Source organism: Rhinopithecus roxellana, chromosome 7, assembly GCF_007565055.1.
Source record: "Rhinopithecus roxellana isolate Shanxi Qingling chromosome 7, ASM756505v1, whole genome shotgun sequence".
NCBI lineage: Eukaryota > Metazoa > Chordata > Mammalia > Primates > Cercopithecidae > Rhinopithecus > Rhinopithecus roxellana.
Genome location: NC_044555.1, coordinates 112,677,872 through 112,698,170, shown reverse-complemented (window position 1 = coordinate 112,698,170; position 20,299 = coordinate 112,677,872). Strand labels below are relative to the sequence as shown.

The 20,299-nt window shown below is 34.8% G+C and overlaps 1 protein-coding gene across 7 annotated transcripts in view; it reads left to right on the top strand.

Annotated features, from left to right (window-relative positions):
• MCF2 (MCF.2 cell line derived transforming sequence) overlaps positions 1-13,764 on the top strand; it is a 122,605-nt gene extending 108,841 nt beyond the window's left edge. For 2 of the 7 annotated variants that reach the window (XM_010388742.2, XM_010388746.2), the window contains 9 exons: positions 436-528; positions 1,348-1,473; positions 2,162-2,383; positions 6,330-6,422; positions 7,795-7,873; positions 8,429-8,501; positions 9,789-9,898; positions 11,095-11,207; positions 13,027-13,764. In XM_010388742.2, coding sequence (XP_010387044.1) covers positions 436-528; positions 1,348-1,473; positions 2,162-2,383; positions 6,330-6,422; positions 7,795-7,873; positions 8,429-8,501; positions 9,789-9,898; positions 11,095-11,207; positions 13,027-13,059 — 942 coding nt within the window. In that variant the 3' untranslated portion in view covers positions 13,060-13,764. The remainder of the gene's footprint in view (positions 1-435; positions 529-1,347; positions 1,474-2,161; positions 2,384-6,329; positions 6,423-7,794; positions 7,874-8,428; positions 8,502-9,788; positions 9,899-11,094; positions 11,208-13,026) is intronic. The other 5 variants (XM_010388743.1, XM_010388745.2, XM_010388749.2 and 2 more) reach the window with 3 other exon arrangements.
• The last annotated feature ends 6,535 nt before the right edge of the window (positions 13,765-20,299 follow it).

Below are 20,299 nucleotides of genomic sequence, written 5' to 3'. Positions count from 1 at the left end.
AAAAATTTTGTTCTCATATCCAGTCTGATTTATATTCAGCACAACCAATTTCTTTTCTGAGCCTTGGCTTATAGAGCTTGGTCTTTTGTGAATTTTCTTGAATATATTAAAGAATGTTTTAATCATGTTAATCTATAGTCATTCCCTGCTTTCACACCTTTTAAGCATTCCACATCAATATGAATTTATATTTGAAAACTTTTAAATCTTTGAAATGTTGAAATTGTTTACCTCTCCAATCCTTGAAACAGTGTTTATGGTAGTTTTTCAGATATACTGTGTCTTGTAATTTCTGTACTATAACAGTGATTTTTCCAATAAATTTTCTTTGAGATGTAAGAAACATTGGGGCATTAGGTTTAATCAATGAACACTTGGCATTTTCACAGGGTACATGTCAATTTAATTTTATTGATATTTATCTTTTAATGACAGGAATGTCAAAGAAAGTTAAAACACAGACTTAGACTGGATTCCTATTTACTCAAACCAGTGCAACGAATCACTAAATATCAGTTATTGTTGAAGGTAATTATATGAAGCATTTGTTTGTTTCTTTACTTTTTGAGTCAGATATGGCAAAGCCATTGAAAAGGAAATAGTTTACTAGGAAGCACTAGAAATAGGTAGGCTCAATGACTGGGAAGGCTGGATTTGGCAGAATTTTGCAGTGTGCTCCATCAATTCACTGTGGCTACAAATGCCATAGGCATAGATATCAGGCTGAGAATATCTGGAGTCTTAGCTATTTAATGTTTCATACAAGTTGTGTTGATTTCCGCACAATGTTTTACTGAAGAACTTTAAATATTTGTAAGAAGAACTAAACAAACAAATATTTCTTATAGTTTTGAGGCAGTATTTCATAGGGGCCTTCCTAATGAAAAATGCAAATGGCACTCCCCTAGTATGATGCAAGAGGATTACTAGAATCTTGTGTTAAATATAAATACAATACAACTTGTTTTAAAATGAATTTTCATAATGTTCTGTGCTATATGTGTTATGAGTGCATCATGGCTAAAACAAATTATTGTATATAGAGGACAAAAGAACCCTACATGTAATGGCTTTAAAAACTGATCTCTGATGTGTCTTAATAGCTATTATACTTCAATTTCAGAAGCATTAAATGTCCTTTGTTTTATACGATTCAGTCACTATTCTACTTCCTCTATTTTGGCAGTTATTAAAAATATTACTGCAGCAAAGAGCATGTAAAAGGAATTACTACAAAATGTGACATTATATTTGGATTCCAGCTTGAAAGCATGTTAGCCAAAAACTTATTCATTTCAATCAGATATTAATATCTGCCTAATATTAATTCCTGATTTCTAATTACAGGAGCTATTAAAATATAGCAAAGACTGTGAAGGATCTGCTCTGTTAAAGGAGGCACTCGATGCAATGCTGGATTTACTGAAGTCAGTTAATGATTCTATGCATCAGATTGCAATAAATGGCTATATTGTAAGCACATTTTAATAATTGTTGGAATTTTAGAGGGTCGACATCTCAACATCCCTTTTCCCCTCTTGGAACCAATTGAGAAATAACATATAAGAATCAGATAAATGGAGATCAAAATGTTGATATTACTACTGATAATGCTAAGTGGAGAATTGGCTTCAGATCAGCAGTCAAATGGATTTATGAGATCCCCCTTGTCCACAACGGTCTTCCCCCAATCCCAGACCTGGGAGATCCTGCTTAAGGAATGCTTAGGTCAGCTAAGAAAACGTATTGTTCCGTAATTGCTGCTTGCCCCTATAGATAGGAATAGACAGGAAAGAAAAGAATCAAATCTTTAGCACTTGTGTCGCCTTTTAACAGATTAGCTCCACCCAGTGGGAAAACTTGAACTGGTATATATCATGCACCAATCAGGACTGAAGAAGAGATGGGGAGACTTACCCTGTCTGAAATACCTCCAGATGATATGAAGCCAGAGAAAAGGAAGTTTCTTTTGTCCCCCACCCCCACAGTAATTTTGTACTTATGTGGTGCATGCCATGTTTTAACATACAAAGTTAAGTTTTTAAAAAACATAAATTATTCTTCAGGGTTTTAGTAGCTCAAGCTAAACACTAACATGTTGATGTCAGAGAGCTGAATGTAGCTTTGCTTTCTACTAATGGATTTTGATTTTCCATTCTAGGGAAACTTAAATGAACTGGGCAAGATGATAATGCAAGGTGGATTCAGTGTTTGGATAGGACACAAGAAAGGTGCTACAAAAATGAAGGATTTGGCTAGATTCAAACCAATGCAGCGACACCTTTTCTTGTATGAAAAAGCCATTGTTTTTTGCAAAAGGCGTGTTGAAAGTGGAGAAGGCTCTGATAGATTCCCATCATACAGTTTTAAACACTGCTGGAAAGTAAGACAATTTGTATCGGGTAATGTAGTATTGTTTCGTGTGTGTGTGTGTGTGTGTCTCCCAGTTTGTACTTTTTTTATTGTTTCAAATAGTACGTTTTATACTGTAGCTGCACATCTTTGGGTTTTTTTTTTTTAATCTTAAGTCTTATGTAGAAGGCAGATGAATCATAACTTCTCTGCTTGAAGTGAAGGTGAGGGAATTCAGAGCTTTGATTCCTCCCTTTCTTCTCACTACAATATTAGGTATTCCCCAAAGGGGCTCCATAGCATCCTGAAGAGCATGGCTTGAGATTATAAGGAGTGTCCCAGCCTCCTCATAAGCACTGTCTTTCCAGTGGCACTGGGTGGAGTTCTTGGTCTTGTTAGAAAGGAGCCTTATGCTACAGGAGAGACAGGGAGGAAAGAGTTACCTCCTTTTCCTCAGTGCAATTTAAAAATGGATAACTTTTGTATTTAGCATGTCCCCACCTTCCTTTCCGTGTTCCTCCTCCATTCCCTAACTCCACCCTTCCTGGGTGTTCAAAGCCACCTATAGCTGAATCCTTTCCATATCTGTCCTGTTCCATCTTTCAAAATTACTTTATTCTCTCCTATAAACCAAATCCCCATTTTTTCCTAATATTAGTTTGTTATTAAAATGAGAACAGTTTTGTTTGGGGAAGTTATTGACAACCCAATGATACAGCTGGTTTCTCCATTAGAGAAGAGGAACTTCCAATTCACGTGATACTCATAATTGACAAATTTGAAGTTTTTTTACATCTAATGAATTTCATCTTTTGAATTTTAAATTCTAAAACCAATATAACATTTGTCACAGAAAATTTCAAAAATAGAGAAAATGATTGTCCTTAATTCCCCAACCACTATCACATTAGTCACTTTTCATGAGCATGTTCTTTCAAGGTTCTCATCACCAGTATATTTGACAATTGATGAAATTTTCAGCAGCAGTTATAAAGAGGACAGGCAATATGTTTTGAGACAGGCATGAGGTGTTTGTATTAGGAGACTACCTATAAGCAGGCCTTGCTTTTCATTGTTCCCATAGGATCAGCAGCCCCTAGTTGTTTCTAACAAGGTTCCTGCCCAGGGTCAGGTCAAAAAGAAGTAGTTCTGCCTATCATCTGTTTTCCCTGCTTCACTCTGAACCCACAGCAGCTTCTTTAAAACTCTTGTTTTCATCCAGTTGCTCCTTTGATTTTAGCATCCACCTCTAAGTCCCCAAATCTCAAAGGGCCTTCTAAGTCATTAATAAACATTGATTGAGAACCAAAAACTTGTAATCTGTGTCAGAGAGGGCTCAAATCTCTTGCTATCTGTATACCTATTCCTTGGGAAGGTACTTTACCTTCCTAGGCATATTTGACCCAAATTCATTTGATGTACATTTTATTGTGAGGTGACCTAATTTCTACCTAATACAGTATTTCTATTTCATATTAATTTTCTGTTTTACCTTTAATTTGTTACAATGATGGACATGCTAATAAAAGGTTTCTTGAGTACATTAAAGTAAGGGGGATATTAGGTGATTAAGTCATGAGAACTGAAACTGCAGTAAGTACCATGGAAACAGAGAACGTGGGATAGATGCAAGAAACATTTCAATAGAAAGTAGACAGATGGGCTTGATGACTTACTAGCTTCAAAAATTAAATAATACCTGACATTGAAGGAAGAAAATCTTTCTGATTCTTCTTTGGTTCTCCAGTAATGCTGAATATCCTTAATAAAAAACATTAGCCAGTGATGCCTACAAGGCTTTAGACCAGGATTCCCGGGAAAATGGTGATACCACTGAAAATTAGGATATTTCTTAGGGTTCACTATGCTCACTTCTGCTTGCCTGCTTATCATGAGATTCCAGCATTAAGCAATTGCTAGCATTCCTAGTCAATGTGTTGTTTAACAATTTGGGTTATTGGTTTCAAAGTCTTACCCTTTTTAGAGAGGATCATAACCTTCTCTCTCACTTTTTTTTTAACTTTTATTTTAGATTCAGGGGGTACATCTGCAGGTTTGTTACCTGGCTGTATTGCATGATGTTGAGGTTTGGGGTACAAGTATCCCATCACCCAGGTACTGAGCATTGTCCCCAAGAGTTAGTTTTCCAACCCTTGTCCCTCCCCCTCCATCCCTCCTCTGGTAGTCCCCAGTGTCTGTTGTTGCCTTTGTCTATGTCCCTCACTTTAAATGAACTCTTGTTTTGACTGCACCATACAAAGCTGGAATCCCATGGCCTGACCGTGTACTTTCTAATGATTTATATGTTATATTTTAAGTTGGCCACTTATATGCAAGGAAAGGCCCTATCTAAAGTCAAAGTTGACCAGATGGGGAGATTCGAGTCCTTTAGATTCCTTAGTTCATGTGTTTATTATCATTGATTTTTAAAAATTTAACAAACCTTCACATAGTCCTTACTATGTGTAATACATAATGGTTAGATTTCCAGGGCAACTCAGAAAAGTTCACCTCATCGATAATGATGTACTAGATGTTTGCAATAAAAAATAACAAAAAAAAATTGCAATTTAAATAGGGGAAGGAGTAGAAAGCAAACTCATACTTTAAAAAGCTCATTATAGAATCTAAGCATTCACTCCATGCTATTTAGTCCTTATATCAACCCTATGAAATAGATGTTCTTTCCATTTTATAGTTGAGGAAACTGAAGTTTAGAAAAGTTAAGCAACTTGCACCGAGACACATAGCTAGCTAGTGAATGGTAGAGATGTATTCCAATCAGACCTCTCTAACTTCAAAGCCTGTGTGCCTTCCAGCTTATCATGTTATTAAGACAAAACCATGTAATGAAACAAAATTAATTTTTAAAAATATTGAATATGAGATTACTATTCATCTTAAATTGTGATATTTGAGCAGAAGTAGGTTAGTTGGAATGGTGGAGTGAGAATATAAAGATAGTTTGGGACATTGTGAAAATAACTTCTTACTTACATTCAGGGTGGATGTCATGGGTTCTTTCATTAATATGTTATTACATTTCTAAGCATAAGTGCTTTTCTTCTCCTTGGTATGGCAATCTCCCTAGCACTACCTTTAATGCTTATCAGCTCTAACTAGGGCCATTTGGGGAGCTCATAACTAGAACAGAGAGTGAGATACTCCTTTAGATAACTACATAAGAACTGAAAGAAAAGAGGAAGGCAGAAAGGACTAAAAGAATGTTTGTGCAAAGGAATGAGATTGCCTAAAATGCAATTAGCCAAGCTGTTAGCAGAAAATGATGAAAGAAAATGGAAGAGTTTATGACTTGCATGATGACGTTGAGGAGAAGAAAAAACTGCGGTAAGGAAGAGATATTGTGTACAGAAGTGTCACTGGGTACAAAAAGACAACAATGTCCCATGACATATTATTTGTTTTTTTTTTTTTTTAGAAAGGCCAAGAGATTGGTGGAAAATAGAGAGATCCTTGTGTACCTGGCTGGTTCTCTCCTGTCCCATAAATTAAATGTTTGTAACTTGTAAGACTTCTATCAAAATAAATTGTAATTTGTAAGATTAAATGATCTGTCAAATGATTATTCTAAATAACCATTTAAATTAATTTTCAGTGGCTTTTCTTTATTGATGTTTAATTACTTCTGTGTTTGACCCAATAATTTGTTTTAATAGTGTACTATTAATTTATAACATAATTAGATCTTAGATGGGCTACTTGGATGTTCAGATTTATAACATTTGTGTCAACCACTGAAATGAAGCATGCAATCTGAACTATAAAGTGCATAGTTCAATGAAAACATTTAAATACTCTCGTCTATGATTGTAATTATCATTTCATATTCATTAAATATAACATGTATTTTTCTGCCCAAGAGAAATTCTGTTTCATTTAGAATATGATAGGGTAGATTTAATGTAATTTCATATTCAAAAGAAATGCTCATGAAAATTTTGACTTATTTATTATAGATGGATGAAGTTGGAATCACTGAATATGTAAAAGGTGATAACCGCAAGTTTGAAATCTGGTATGGTGAAAAGGAAGAAGTTTATATTGTCCAGGTTGGTCATTTAAAAATTCTTCTAGAAACCAAAACCTGCATTGAAATACAAAAGCCCGAATTTATAAACAAAAATAATTTTGGTCACACTTCAAAATTTCCACTCCTTTCATGTAGGTCAGTTAAATATTATTTGAATATTCTTTGTGATGTATTTAAATGTTTTCTAGTAGCTACATTGAGATGTGCCTGTGGTGTTCTCTAGGGCTTCAAGTTTTCACAACTACATAGGAGACTTATCAACTAGAGCTGACAGCTTGGCAGGTACTTCTCTGTCCCCATCAAGTTTCCAAGTTATGGAATTGTAATATTTCTGAGTTCCTCTTGTGCTAAGCATTCTAGGGGTACCTGATTATGAGACATGGGGATGTGACAGTTCAGACTTGCTTTCTACTTCTAAAGAACATGGTTAAAGCCCTGGCCAGTCGTATAGGGTGCAACGTGTTTCAGGGAAGGGAAGAGGAATCAGAACATTTCAAGAGGATGTTGTCATTACAATAAATATTTGTATCATGACTTGTCAATGTGCTGTTATCTGTTAAAAATGCTCAGTGTTTTCTATTTGTTGTAATTCTTTACTAGTTGACTACAATCTATGAAAATACTTTTTCTTGGTTTGTTTAAGGTATAATATTTGGTATCATTTAACAAATATCTTGTAAGTAGTGGGAGGATATTTAAGGAGGCTTTCATGTTACCATCAGTCACCAAGGTTATTGTGCAATAGATGGCCTTTTCAGAAATAATAGAACTTGTTTTATGTTACTAAAATTAAACATCAAAGCATTATATTTTAAAAATAATCCTCCTGTAAAGACAAAATAAGTGAAATTATATTTCACATTTTCATCCAAGCATTATTATACCATTATTTAAGGGCAATTTCAAAATGGATTTTTTTTTGAGACAGTGTCTCACCCTATTGCTCAGGCTGGAGTGCAGTGGTGTGATCTCAGCTCACTTCAACCTCTGCCTCCCAGGCTCAAGCGATTCTCCCACCTTGCCCACCCAAGTAGCTGGGACTACAGGCACATGCCAGCACACCTGGCTAATTATTATTATTTTTTGTAGAGATGGGGTTTCCCTATGTTGCCCAGGCTGGTCTCAAACTCCTGGGCTCAAGAGATCTGCCCACCTTGGCCTCCCAAAGTCCTGGGATTACAGCAAAAATGGTTCTGATTATATTATCTCATCTAATCTGATAGTGAATGATTTGCTTCATAAAAATTTTAACAATCAGATGGTTAAGATTTGAGTATGGTGTTATAGGGAGTCGATAATATTTTATGTACACAATTACATTTGTTGTATTATAGTACATCCTTTTTAAAAGGAAATGTGTACCACCTCCCTTTTTTTTTTTTAATCTTTAGGCTCCTAATGTAGATGTGAAGATGACATGGCTAAAAGAAATAAGAAATATTTTGTTGAAGCAGCAGGAACTTTTGACAGGTAAATTCAAGCATGCATTCTTCAGAACACAAGGTATAGTAACAGCTTATTGACTCAGATTTTTAAATTATTTTTCCCGAGAATGGGGCTGATATTTACTTTACACTATTACAATGAGAAGATTTGTTAATTTAATTAGTAGGAGATCGAGATTCAAAGGGTTGTTTAAACTGTTTTGAAGAATGAACTTTACACTAGAAAATGAACCCTTGTGCTTAAGAAGCAGTTGAGAAGCAACACAGTGAGCTGATTGTGGTAATTCCCAGTCCTTTCCATGAGATGACTCTGCTTAGTTTCTCGAGTAATCATTGCTCAATAATGTTGGAATGGGAGCCAGTTCTACTTCTAAACTTGAACTTCTTGAATAAAATATTATATGATTCAGACCTTTCCAGATTCAAACTTGAGACCGGCCTTCCCTCTGATTATTTCAAGTCTGTGAAGGTTAAGTCTAATGGCAAGGATGCGTGTGTGTGTGTGTGTGAAAGTCATTGGCCTTTAAGGAAGTAAGAAGTATGACTTCTGAATGATAATACGCTTTGTTTTATTTCTCAGTTAAAAAAAGAAAGCAACAGGATCAATTAACAGAACAGGATAAGATTCAGATTTCTCTTCAGCAGAATGATGAGTAAGTGATTATTCTTTAAGAAATAGCACTCCTGCAATCTTTTGTATTCTGTATGTAACATGAAACAATGTAATTAAAGTATCTCAGACAAGCACCATCCACCAGTTTAGCAATAACTCATCAAATTCCATAAACACATCATTTTCTCAGGTCCAGCCTTATATTGGAGGCTGATAGTTCTTAATAGTTATCCCTTGGGTTGATTTTTAAACATGATTGAAAATGCTTTATTTTTAATATATCATTGGAAGAATTACATGTAGGCTGACAGGAAAGGAGGCTGCGCTCATAAGCCTTTTTTTTCCAAAGTATTTTTGGTCACCTTTGATCTGATTGGAAAAAGAGAGTTGTAAGAATATGGGAACAGAGCAAATGAAGGACTGGTTCACAGTTTTACAGTCTCTTGATGGAGACCTCTTGCTGGTGATTTGGCCTCTCTCTACATAGACAGAAGGTATGGATCCTGGGAGGGAACTGAGCCTGGACACAACCAGGAGTCATTAAGGAAGCTGGCAGTCTTCTATAACAGCACACTGGTATGGGTTTAGAGATGTCATCATCGTATTCTGACTCTAGAAATTCCAAAAGGTGGAGTTTTCACTGAACGTTTGCATATATGCTGAAAGAATTCTCTCATTGATTCTGAAGGCCTGGCACAGAGATTCACCATGCAGCATCTGCATGCTCTGGGGATCATTGAATGACTTATGAGGAATACTGTTTTTTCCTTCACTGCATGTCATCTTTCCGAGGTAGCTAAAATCAGATGAAACATGTGGTGGTTCACGTGGAGATTTAGGAGAACCATTTAAAAGTTACACAGAAAGTCTTTATCTTTCAGAGTTCAAAAACTCAACCTTTTATTGTACATTATAGGAGTAACATCTTTAGGTTTTATGCAGTGATTGACTTAATAGTAGTTGGTACATACTCAACAATATGAATCAGTTGAAGGTTTCATTTTCATTTATATACAACTTACCTGATTCATCAATGTTATAAGTCCACAGAGCAATGGGGATTGTATACAATACACCTACTTTGGGTCTAGAAGGGAGCAGTTTTTGTCCTTACATAATGGAGAATCTGCCGGCTTGGATCTGAGATGTAAGCTTTTGTATATTACAACCTATTGTCACGCAGATTTAAATAAGGAGTATTGGCTGTTTGGATGGATTCTCAGCATGTTCTTAACACTTGATATCAGTGGAAGAAATACCACTTTAAATTTATTTTTACTTTTAAACTGTACAAAAGCTTACTTAGTTTTATACATCACTATTTCAGAAAGCAACAGGGAGCTTTTATAAGTACTGAGGAAACTGAATCGGAACACACCAGCACTGTGGTGGAGGTCTGTGAGGCAATTGCGTCAGTTCAGGCAGAAGCAAATACAGGTATGTGTCATGGTCATCCTAAGACAAGATTCATGGGTGTGCAAATTTTTACCTTTCATTGTTAATTTGGAAATCTACCCACTTGGTATTTTTGTATAAACAAAATACAGTTAACCCATTTTTATAAGACTCTCATGTCTTGCATATGCAAGATACTCTGATGGGCACTAGAGAGTATTGGTTGTCAAAGTGTGGTCCCTGGGCCAGTAGCATCAGCATCACCTGGAAACTTTTACAGAAGACAAATTCTCTTGCTCTATTCAGACCTTCTGGATCAGAAACTCTGGGAGCAAGGCCCAGCCACTTGAGTTTTAACAGGCTCTCTCTGTGATTCTGATGCATGTTCAAGTTTGGGAACCCCTGCTATAAAGGATAATAGTGATGAATAAAACATATATGCTGGCTTCAAGGAATGCGCATTTCACTTACCCTTGGTTTAATGAATAGAGAAGAGTCATTAACAGCTGGAATATTTATTCTTCCTCTGTGAATGGTTTTATTTGAAGTGATTTTAAATACTTTATTTAATTCAACAAATATTGACATATCACGATCTGCATTCCAGGAGTTATGCAAAGTGCTAGGCATATAGTCTAATTAGGATACACTCAGCTGCCATACTCATGAAGCTAGGAGAATAGAAAGATAGTTAAGCAATTAAAAGTAAATTTGGTGAGTGTTACAGCAGGGAAGTACAAAGTGCTGTAGAAGCATACATGAGGATCACCTAAGCAACTCTAGGATCAATAGCATAGACTTCTTTGGAGAAATGCCTAACAGTGTGCCTGATACTCAACACTTTAATATGATGATCCTTAATATGGAAGATTTCTCTACTGGTTGAGGAGAAAAAGGTAATGATAGCGTTGTTGAGTTTCCAGTTATCCAGTTAAAGGTCACTTCCCTCAGGTCATCTATGTTGTGGCCCCCAAAAAAGTAAGGGGAGAGCATAGTACTAACACCTTCATTTGGCAGGTGAGGAAACCAAGTTAGAAAAAAGTGACAATGACTTTTCCAAGATTGCATGAATAGTTTAATGTGGCCAGGATGAGATCTGTTAATTTGCTGCTTACATTAGATTGGTTAATCCATTTTTTAAAATTCAACTTTTTAAAGCATTATAGCTAGTTTTATTTCTCACCTTGTGGTAAATTAGCACCATCAAGTAACTGCCACATTCCACACTTTTCTTATAGTTTGGACTGAGGCGTCACAATCTGCAGAAATCTCTGAAGAACCTGAGGAATGGTCAAGCAACTATTTCTACCCTACTTATGATGAAAATGAAGAAGAAAATAGGCCCCTCATGGTTAGTAATAATATATTAAATTAAAATTATTGAGGCAGTTTTACTAATGAAACATAGGTGGAGCACATAGGGGCAATCTTTTGTCAGCATCCTTGAGGCCATTAGGAGTGTGCCATTGCCAAAGTAGTTGAAATAAATCTTATTATGAACATCAGGAAGCACTTCTCTCTTTGAGTAGAACCTGTTTGACCTATACATAGAACTTCTACTGAAGTTGATGAAATAGTCAATCTTTCCAAATCTCTATACATTGCCCAGTTTTATCTTTAGTAGAGCTTCACCACTGTGTTTTCCATCCAGACATGTGAAATAAAATCAGAGAACAAAGGAACTTCAAATATACTTTAAAAAGCAGTTTGGATTCCAGATTAGAAAATAAAGGAAATAAGCATTATACGTTAAAAACTATTTAATAACATCTTGGGATATATTTTAGTGTGTTCTCAAAATGTACTAATAATATAAAATCTCAGCATATTGGAGCAAGGGAGCACCCTGTAAAATTAAAGGAGGTTGCTTTAGGGTCAAAGTGTTTATAGAAGGAATAGTTTGCAAGTTGGGAGGATACTAGTGGGTTATTAAAGAGGAGGTAGGACTGTTTGGGGGTAAATCCCTACTTTTCTAAAGTCACCAGCTTGGAGGGTAGGAGTGATGCCTGGAGGTAGAGTGCTCCTTGGTGCCCCTCAGAGGAATCAATTACATTTGGCAGTTCCACTGTTAGTGGAAGAGGGTAAACCTCGTCTCTACTAAAAATACAAAATTAGGCGGTTGTGGTGGCGCATGCCTGTAATCCCAGCTATTCAGGAGACTGAGCCAGAAGAATCACTTGAACCCAGGAGGCGCAGGTTGCAGTGAGCTGAGATCGCGCCATTGCACTCCAGCCTGAGCAAAAAGAGTGAAACTCTGTCTCAAAAAAAAAAAAAAAAAAAAAACCCCAAAACAAAAAGAGGGTAATGGCATGGATAATTACAAAACTGTACAGCATTGACTCTGAAATGCAGTCTTTAAAAAAGTAGATATTGTTTCTCCTAGTAATACGATGACCATAATACATATTTGTCTGATAGTTTACAGTTTGCCAAATGATTTCTCAATTAATATTCACAGTATTAGTATGAAAAAGAGCAGGCTTTATTACCTTCAATTTACAGAGGAGGAAACTGAGGCTTAGAGCTGATAAGATATTTGTCCAGAGTTAATTGTCTATACCTGCAGTTCTCAAACTTTTTAATGAAGGAAGCCTTTACATCCTTAAAACTTGAGAACCCCAAAGAAATGAAAAAGGCAAATAGTGTCTTAATGTATGTTGACCTTGCAGACCCCTTGAAAGGGTCTCAGGAACCCACAACAGTCTGTCTCCCACACTTTGGGAATCTCAGGCTTAGACTAATAATAAAAAGAAGTTTAATTTCTTTAATTAATGTTAGCAGAGTATGGAATGGATAGAAGTAGGTTTTAAATGCGAGCAAAAAGTCAGAGGAAGCCAGTTTGTGTTTAACCGTTTGCTGTAGATGATCTATGAAGGCATTGTAAAGAACTCAGCTTTAAGCATTTTTTTTTTCTAGCTATGGTATCATAAGATAAAGTTAATATGCAAAATTGAAGAATGCTTTAATCACAGAGGATGGGAATATAGAAAAACCTATTAGTTTCTCTCTCTTTGTCCAATAATTCCTAAGGAAAACATACAAAAACGCAACACAATGTATTCTATATACTCTTCTTCCCTGCCAAAAAAAGAAGCTGGAATGGCCTGCTCTTTTGGCCTCACTTGATCAAGTTGTAAACTGAGCAATAATGGGTGCTGCTTCCCTTGTAGAGACCCATGTCGGAAATGGCTCTCCTATATTGATGAAGCTACTATGTCAAATGGCAAGTAGCTCTTTCCTGCCTGCTTCTCAGCTCATTTGGAAAAATACTGCGCAAAAGACATTCAGCTCAAATGATGCAGATGTTGTTTTCAGGTTAATGGACACACAAAGAAACCACAGCACATGCTTCTTTTCTTTCATTTAGTAAAGCTTTTAATTATGGTACGCTGTCTTTTAAAAATCATGTATCTAATGTGTCAGATATTGTGCTTGAAAGATTCTTATCTCAGAATACTTTTGGACTTGAAAATTATTTCTTCTCTACTTTGTAACCAAATGCAATCGGTGTGCCTTGGATTATTTAGTTTATTAATGAATTAAGTTAAAATTACGGCTGCAAAATGGCTAAGGTCAAGTAAAGCACAACATTATGATTTAATATGCTTTTGTTGAAACCACAGCTTTTGTGCCCATTATTTTAACCTGTGTAAAACAATACAAAGCCCAGAAATTCTTTTTGGGGCATGAGTAAATTTTGTTCAGGGCTACTGTCTGTATGTGCCCAGATAAAATTTTCATGAGAGTAGTTTACAAAAGCCCTATTTAAAAATTATTATTTTCACACTTGTTTTTTTCTGGATTTCTGCTTATAATTAATGTAACTTAAATTAGTTGTGCTCTGCTATTTTCCCTATATTTCATGTTGTAATTCTTTTTTTTCAAATAAAAATTGATTCTTCAGATTAAATAAACTTGTTCTGCCTTTTTTTGTCCCCCATCACATACTGCTTCATGTCCATCTGTTCCTGCAAAGCTGCTGCAGCTACCACATTTACCAGTGAAGTAAAGAGTAAATTCTTCATGTCGCAGAGCAGGCAGTTATGCAAGTGGTTTTGCAATCAAGTTTGTAATATAATTTTTAAAAACAACTTTACAGTCTCCAGGCAAATATAGAGCCCTAGCAGACTGCAGGAAGAGAGGCTCAGAAGACGTCCTGATTAGAAATGGAGATGTCATTCAGCTTCTCCATGGGGATGCTGAGGGTCAATGGTAGGTGTGTTTGCAAAGCCTGTGATGATCTCCAGCTGGGGCATATAGATAGCTAATCAAATGTTCTGCTTTATCTGTATCTTTGTTATACAGTCTCTAAAAGCAGAAATATCACAGCAATGGCTTTCATTTTCATTGCTTCAGCACTGCCTGTAAAGCTCACTGAAAGGAACATTAACCTTTGGTGAGTGAAAAATGCTTTGAAAGAATGACATGCTATGAGTCTGCATGTTCTTTTGTAGTTTACCTTTGGCTCAGATGTTTTAGCTGATATGTCTGGGCTTTGTAATGGCTACAGATCACATTCCATGTGGTCATTTAAGTCATTCATTAGCCACATATTTAATGAATGCCTACTGTGTGCCAGAGACCACACTTTACTACTTTACAACATGGCTACACTTCTGTTTATCAGTTCAAATATTGACTTTTTAGTCTTATCATTCTACCCTATGTCTTTGACTTTATACAGTACTGATTGTAAAGATGGTTCTGCCAAATATACTGTTTAGGTAGGAGAGAACCCAAAGCAGGAAGAAAATATTGTTTGGATTGAATGAAACTTCCGTAATTCTTTTGGAAATTTTAAGTGTAACAGTTCTGTCTTCATTGGGTCAATAACTTGAACTGAAATGCTACATTGACTGTGTACTCTAACCCTATAGGTGGAAGAGGGTACACACAGAGTTAAAAGTTAATGATGGCTCATTAAAGTAATAATTTTTTCTAATAACCAAAGTCCTTTGTAGGTTACTTAAAGGACTCAAGCACAGGGTCATGAAGGTTTTTGAACACATGCAATAGCTTTGTGAAAGTTTGAGCTGCAGTGTAATGTATTTGTTTTGATTCACTTAGTATTACCATTGTTGGCTACTAATTCATTTATTATTTAGGTTGGTGAAAAATCTAAACAGAAGAAAAGAAGGTCTGATTCTTGGAAACAGTTTACATATTTTAATTGGTGACCATAGGTTTCGGAATGGCAAAGTTGCAAGTATAATATGAATAAACTGTACACAATTTGAAGACTAAAAATGTTAAAGCTTCATCAAAGATGACATTGACATAGAGTAATGACCTCTCTGCAGTTAGAAATAAAGCAGCAAACACATTATGTTAGCTAGGATTTATTTTTTTCTTTAATAGTTTTAAATTTATGAATGAAAAATTTAAAGGCACATTAGACTTTTCCCTATAAGGCTGCTAATCTTGAAAGAGATTTAAGATACTATGGTGTTTTGTAAGATACCCTTCAGAATTAAATACTGAGGATATGCTTTTAAGGTACCTGCCTTACTGTCCAAGAATGCTTTCCTAGTGTGTGGTTCTACACTGTCCTCGGAGCATGTTATTTCTTTGTGGTAGGTCTCTGCTACACACACACAGACACACATATACAAACACACCTGTGTCTATACCCTAGACTTATGTGTGAAGGTAGTATGAAGCATTGGGAGCTAATCTGATGTTCATTTCTATTAACCCTTAGTATGTAACATTTCTGTATATAAACCCGTTTTCTTGTAGACTTTTCCTCTAAGTGACACTTAGCTGTCTGTTAAAAGGTAGCACAGAAAAGGAAAATCAATTAATTGTTAAATAAGATGATTCTTACATGGACATAATTCCTCCGAAATCCTAGTTTTGGTCTTTTGTTTGTTTGAATTCCAGGTAATGGTACACTGTCTAAACACACTAGGTGTAACTTATTTGGTTCCAAATTTTATTTATAACATACAATGAAATCTAAGGATAATGAGGCTCTATTAAGCTCATTATAATGCTGGGTCACATGGGAACTGCTCAAATGGAGTCACTTCTCATTTGTTCATTTGAGAACTCTAATCTGGGTCACCTTTCAAAGGCTTTTTGCACTAATTGTTAAATTATTCAGATAATTATTAAACTACTTAATTAGTAATCCAAAATCTAGTATACTGACAACCTGAACTATTTGACATTTATTAAAAATCTACACCCAACAACCGCAGAAGGCATCATCATTTTCAAGTATACATGGAGCCTTTACCAAGATAGGCTACCTTCTGTGTCATAAAACAAGTCTTCATAAATTTCAAAAGATTGGAATCATATAGTCAGGATGTAATCTTATATTTCGAAATCAGTAAATCCAAAGTATTTTGATATTAAAGAATACACATCTATACAATACATGGGGCAAAGAAGAAAGCACAAGGGAAATTTGAGCTATTTCAAATTGGATGAAAATGAAAACTCGAAATATCAAAAAATTTGTGGATGCAGCTAAAGAGGGAGGCAAATGTATGGCTTTAAATACCTGTATTAGACACTTGAAAATCAATGTAATTCATCATATTAACATAATGAGGAAGAAAATTATATAATCATTTCAATAGATACAAGAAAACCATCGATAGAACTTCATACTCATTTATGACAAAAACTATCAGCAGACAAAGAATAAAGGGAGTTTCTTCAATGTGATAAAGCACACTTATGAAAACCCACAGCATCATACTTAATGGTGAAATATTGGAAGCTTTCTCCCTAAGACTGGAAACAAGCCAAGGATATTCACTGACCACTTTTATTTAACATTATACTGGAAGTCCTAGTCAGTTCCATAACACGAGGAAAATATTAAAGAACTAAGAGATTAAAAAAGAAGATGTACCGTCATGATTAGCAGATCATGTATATGTACAAAACCGTAAGGAATTTACATACAAGTCCCTACTAGAACTAATAAGTGAATTTTACAAGGCCACAATGTGCAGTCTTTACAAAAATAAATTATAATTCTATATCGTAGCAACAAAGAATTTCAAAATAAAATTTCAAAAGAACATTTATATTGGCAACATAAGATATAGGATAAATGGAAATAAATCTAATAACAGATCACAAGGCTTCTATACTGAAAACTACAGATCATTGCTGAGATATATTTAAGATGACCTAATAAAAGGAGAGCTATACCATGTGCATGATTTGGGAATCTCAATTTTGTTAAGAAACCCATTATCCCCAAATTGTCCTATAGATTAAATGCAATCAAAATCAAAATCTCAGCAACTCCTTTTGAAAATTTAAAAGACAAATTTATTTTAAAAAATATGTTAAAAGGCAAAGGATCTAGTACAGAAGAACCTTAAAAATTGGGAGGACTTAAGTACCTGATTTCAATGCCCCTTATAAACTACAGTAATCAATACAATATGGCATTAGTGTAAGTATAGAAAGATAATGATTTCATAAATAGTCCCACATACACATGATCATTTTTAGTCAAGGGGTCAAGTCATTTAAATGGGGAAAGGAAGGTTGTTTTAACAAATGATGTTTGGCAACTGGGTATCCATATGGAAAAAGAAGTGAACCTCCATCTCTATATCTCACTTCGTACACAAAAATTAATTTGAGTTGGATCACAGATCTAAACATAAAAGCTAAAATAATAAATCTCCTAAAATCAAACAGGACGATGTTGTCATGACTTTGAATAGTTAACAATTTCTTATACAAGACAAAAAGCTATGAGGATGCAAAGGCAGAAGAATGATACAATGGACTTTGGGGACTTGGGAGGAAGTGTGGGAGGAGAGCGAGGGATAAAATACTACAAATAGGGTGCAGTGTATACTGCTTGGGTGATAGATGCACCAAAATCTCACAAATCACCACTAAAGGATTTACTCATGTAACCAAATACCACCTGTAACCCAATAACCTATGGAAAAAAAAAAAAAACAAAAAGCAGTAGCCATAAAAGAAGAGTATCAGATAAATACAAAGAAACATTACACATGCTGAATTGAGCAGTTTACAACTTAAAAAATATATACATATTAGAAAAGGATAAAATCTAAGACAGTGACATTTTGAACACTTTCAAAAGCCAAATAGTTCTAATTAGTCACATTTTCCCCAGAATTAACTGATCGCATTGAAGAGTTGTTAAGTTTGAAAATAAATATAGCCAGCTTTCTGCCAACTATTTCATGCTTATTTAAATGGCTAATGAAGAGAGAGAGAGGCAAAGACACAGAAAGAGAGAACAGAAATAAGAAACATGGGTCACTTAAAATATGTGCTCAAAGAACTGTTTGAATCAAGACATAAATCAGTGTTTTAAATAAATTGTTCTTTATGAAGCAATTTAAAAAACCCAATAAAGCCATAAAATAATACTGTAATGTATATACTAGAAAAAAGTTCCTTCTTGTGCTCAGATCTCCAAGATTCAAAAGTGAAAACACAAAATGTACTGATCTAACTTCCATGTAAACATTCGTACTCAACATTAAGAAGACTCAGAGTATATTTTCCATCACTTTTATCATCATCATTTTAAGTATAGAGCCAGATCTCCTCACATTTAATTCAGAACAAAGTTAATTACATTAATTTTTAGCTAATTGTAATGCAGGACATATACAATTATGTATTTGATTAGTTTTAATTTGAAATTATTCTATTACTGTTAACTAATTCCAGTAGATTTAGGACATATTAGCACCCTTTGAAAAGCGTATGGAAAAAACAACAATTTCAGTCTACTTTGGGGTCTGTGCCTATTTTTCAGGCAGTGAAGGGCTTACCTATACATTTATCAATGTAATACATTTTATTTAGGGGGGCAACTCACATTATTCCTTTCTAGCCACTTTATTTCTACTGTGAGGACACATTTTCAATATTCTTTTTTTGCAGTGCTATTGGGAGAGTTGAAATGTAATGTATTGTTATATCATCAGCATTTTAAGCATTTATTATTGTGTGGCATGATACTAGATAAGAGGAAAAGGTCCCATCGATCTGTGTTCTCTAGAAGCCCCTGATTTAATATATTATTAAAATATATTACTTTCAAATAACATGCATTTATGACTTATGTTGAAATGACAAATTAATACTTCACAGTAGATTTTGGTTGAATGCTACAATATCAAGTGGTCTTGATTGAGATCTATCCTCTCATTACATTGCACAGAGCGAAATAGTATATTGTGGCTTATAAAAATACATTGTGATGTGTGTCCATCAGTGGATTAGGAAATTATAACTGCGTATGCAACTGTCAACAGCATTAGGTTTAAAAAATATGTTAGAGAGTTTCATTTATAATCTGGAAAACAGAATGTAAACATCTCTCTGATATTATGCACTTAACATGTTTCCTATTACCTTCACGCATATGGCATAATTAGTACAATCTTTATAAAAATTCATTGTAGAAGAAGAGAATCTTAATTATTTTATTTTGCTTTCAGTGAAGCTATCTCTTTTATAAAATAGATTCCTTTAATAATTATGAAACTGAATAACTTTCATATTAAAATTAATAACCAGAAGACATCACCTTGAGTTTATGATGGACCTTTATGAATCCTCACACTTAGCGTTAGAAGTTATAGCACAGATAACGTTTTGGCTTTAAAATTCATTTGAGTGTTAACATCATTCTTAATTATTTTGGAGCTGCTGTTCTGAGTAACACAAGGAGACCAAGTTCCCCTTGAATTCAAGGAGATTGAATAGACATTCTAAAAATAATATTTTCTTTGAGGGTGTGAACTATATTATATTTCCTAAAAGTGTTACAGATAAACAGCACCGTAGTCAGGTTATCCTACACTGCCCATGACATTTACAGGAATGTTCTCAGCATTGAGGTGAACTTCGTCGTTTGCAGTTTCTCAGCCTTGCAAGAAACATCTTCGCATCTTCCATTACCCCCACGCAGAATTGCGGTGCTATTTTGTTGCCAATTAAAGTTTTTTACAGCATCTGTTTAGATTTCACCTGAAAATCTGAAATCAATTCTTTTGAACTTTTACAGATAAAAAGTTTTACTTGTATTTTTTGGGTAACTTTTCAGTAGCAAAACTTCAAAGAGAGAAGAGAGAGAATCAAAGATTTTAAACTCCTGTGTTAATTGATAGTTTATTATTTAATTTTGTGCTATCTGTGTGATTACAATGCCCCAAAGAGATATGTTCTGAAGGATCTCTTTTGCATGCTGACTGACCTTTGGGGTCGTCAGAGCTATCTTATAGCTTTAAGATGATCCAAAGCTAAACATTCTGTAGTTTTGACATGTTAAACTTTACATTTTATGCATTGAAGTTTAGGTACAAATCACAGCTTTAAGTTAAATATTCTTATCTGTACCGCAGATGTTTCTTAATAAAGCTCTGCTTTTCAACGTCTTTAGTTACTTTTCAATTTTCTAGAAAAATTTATTCT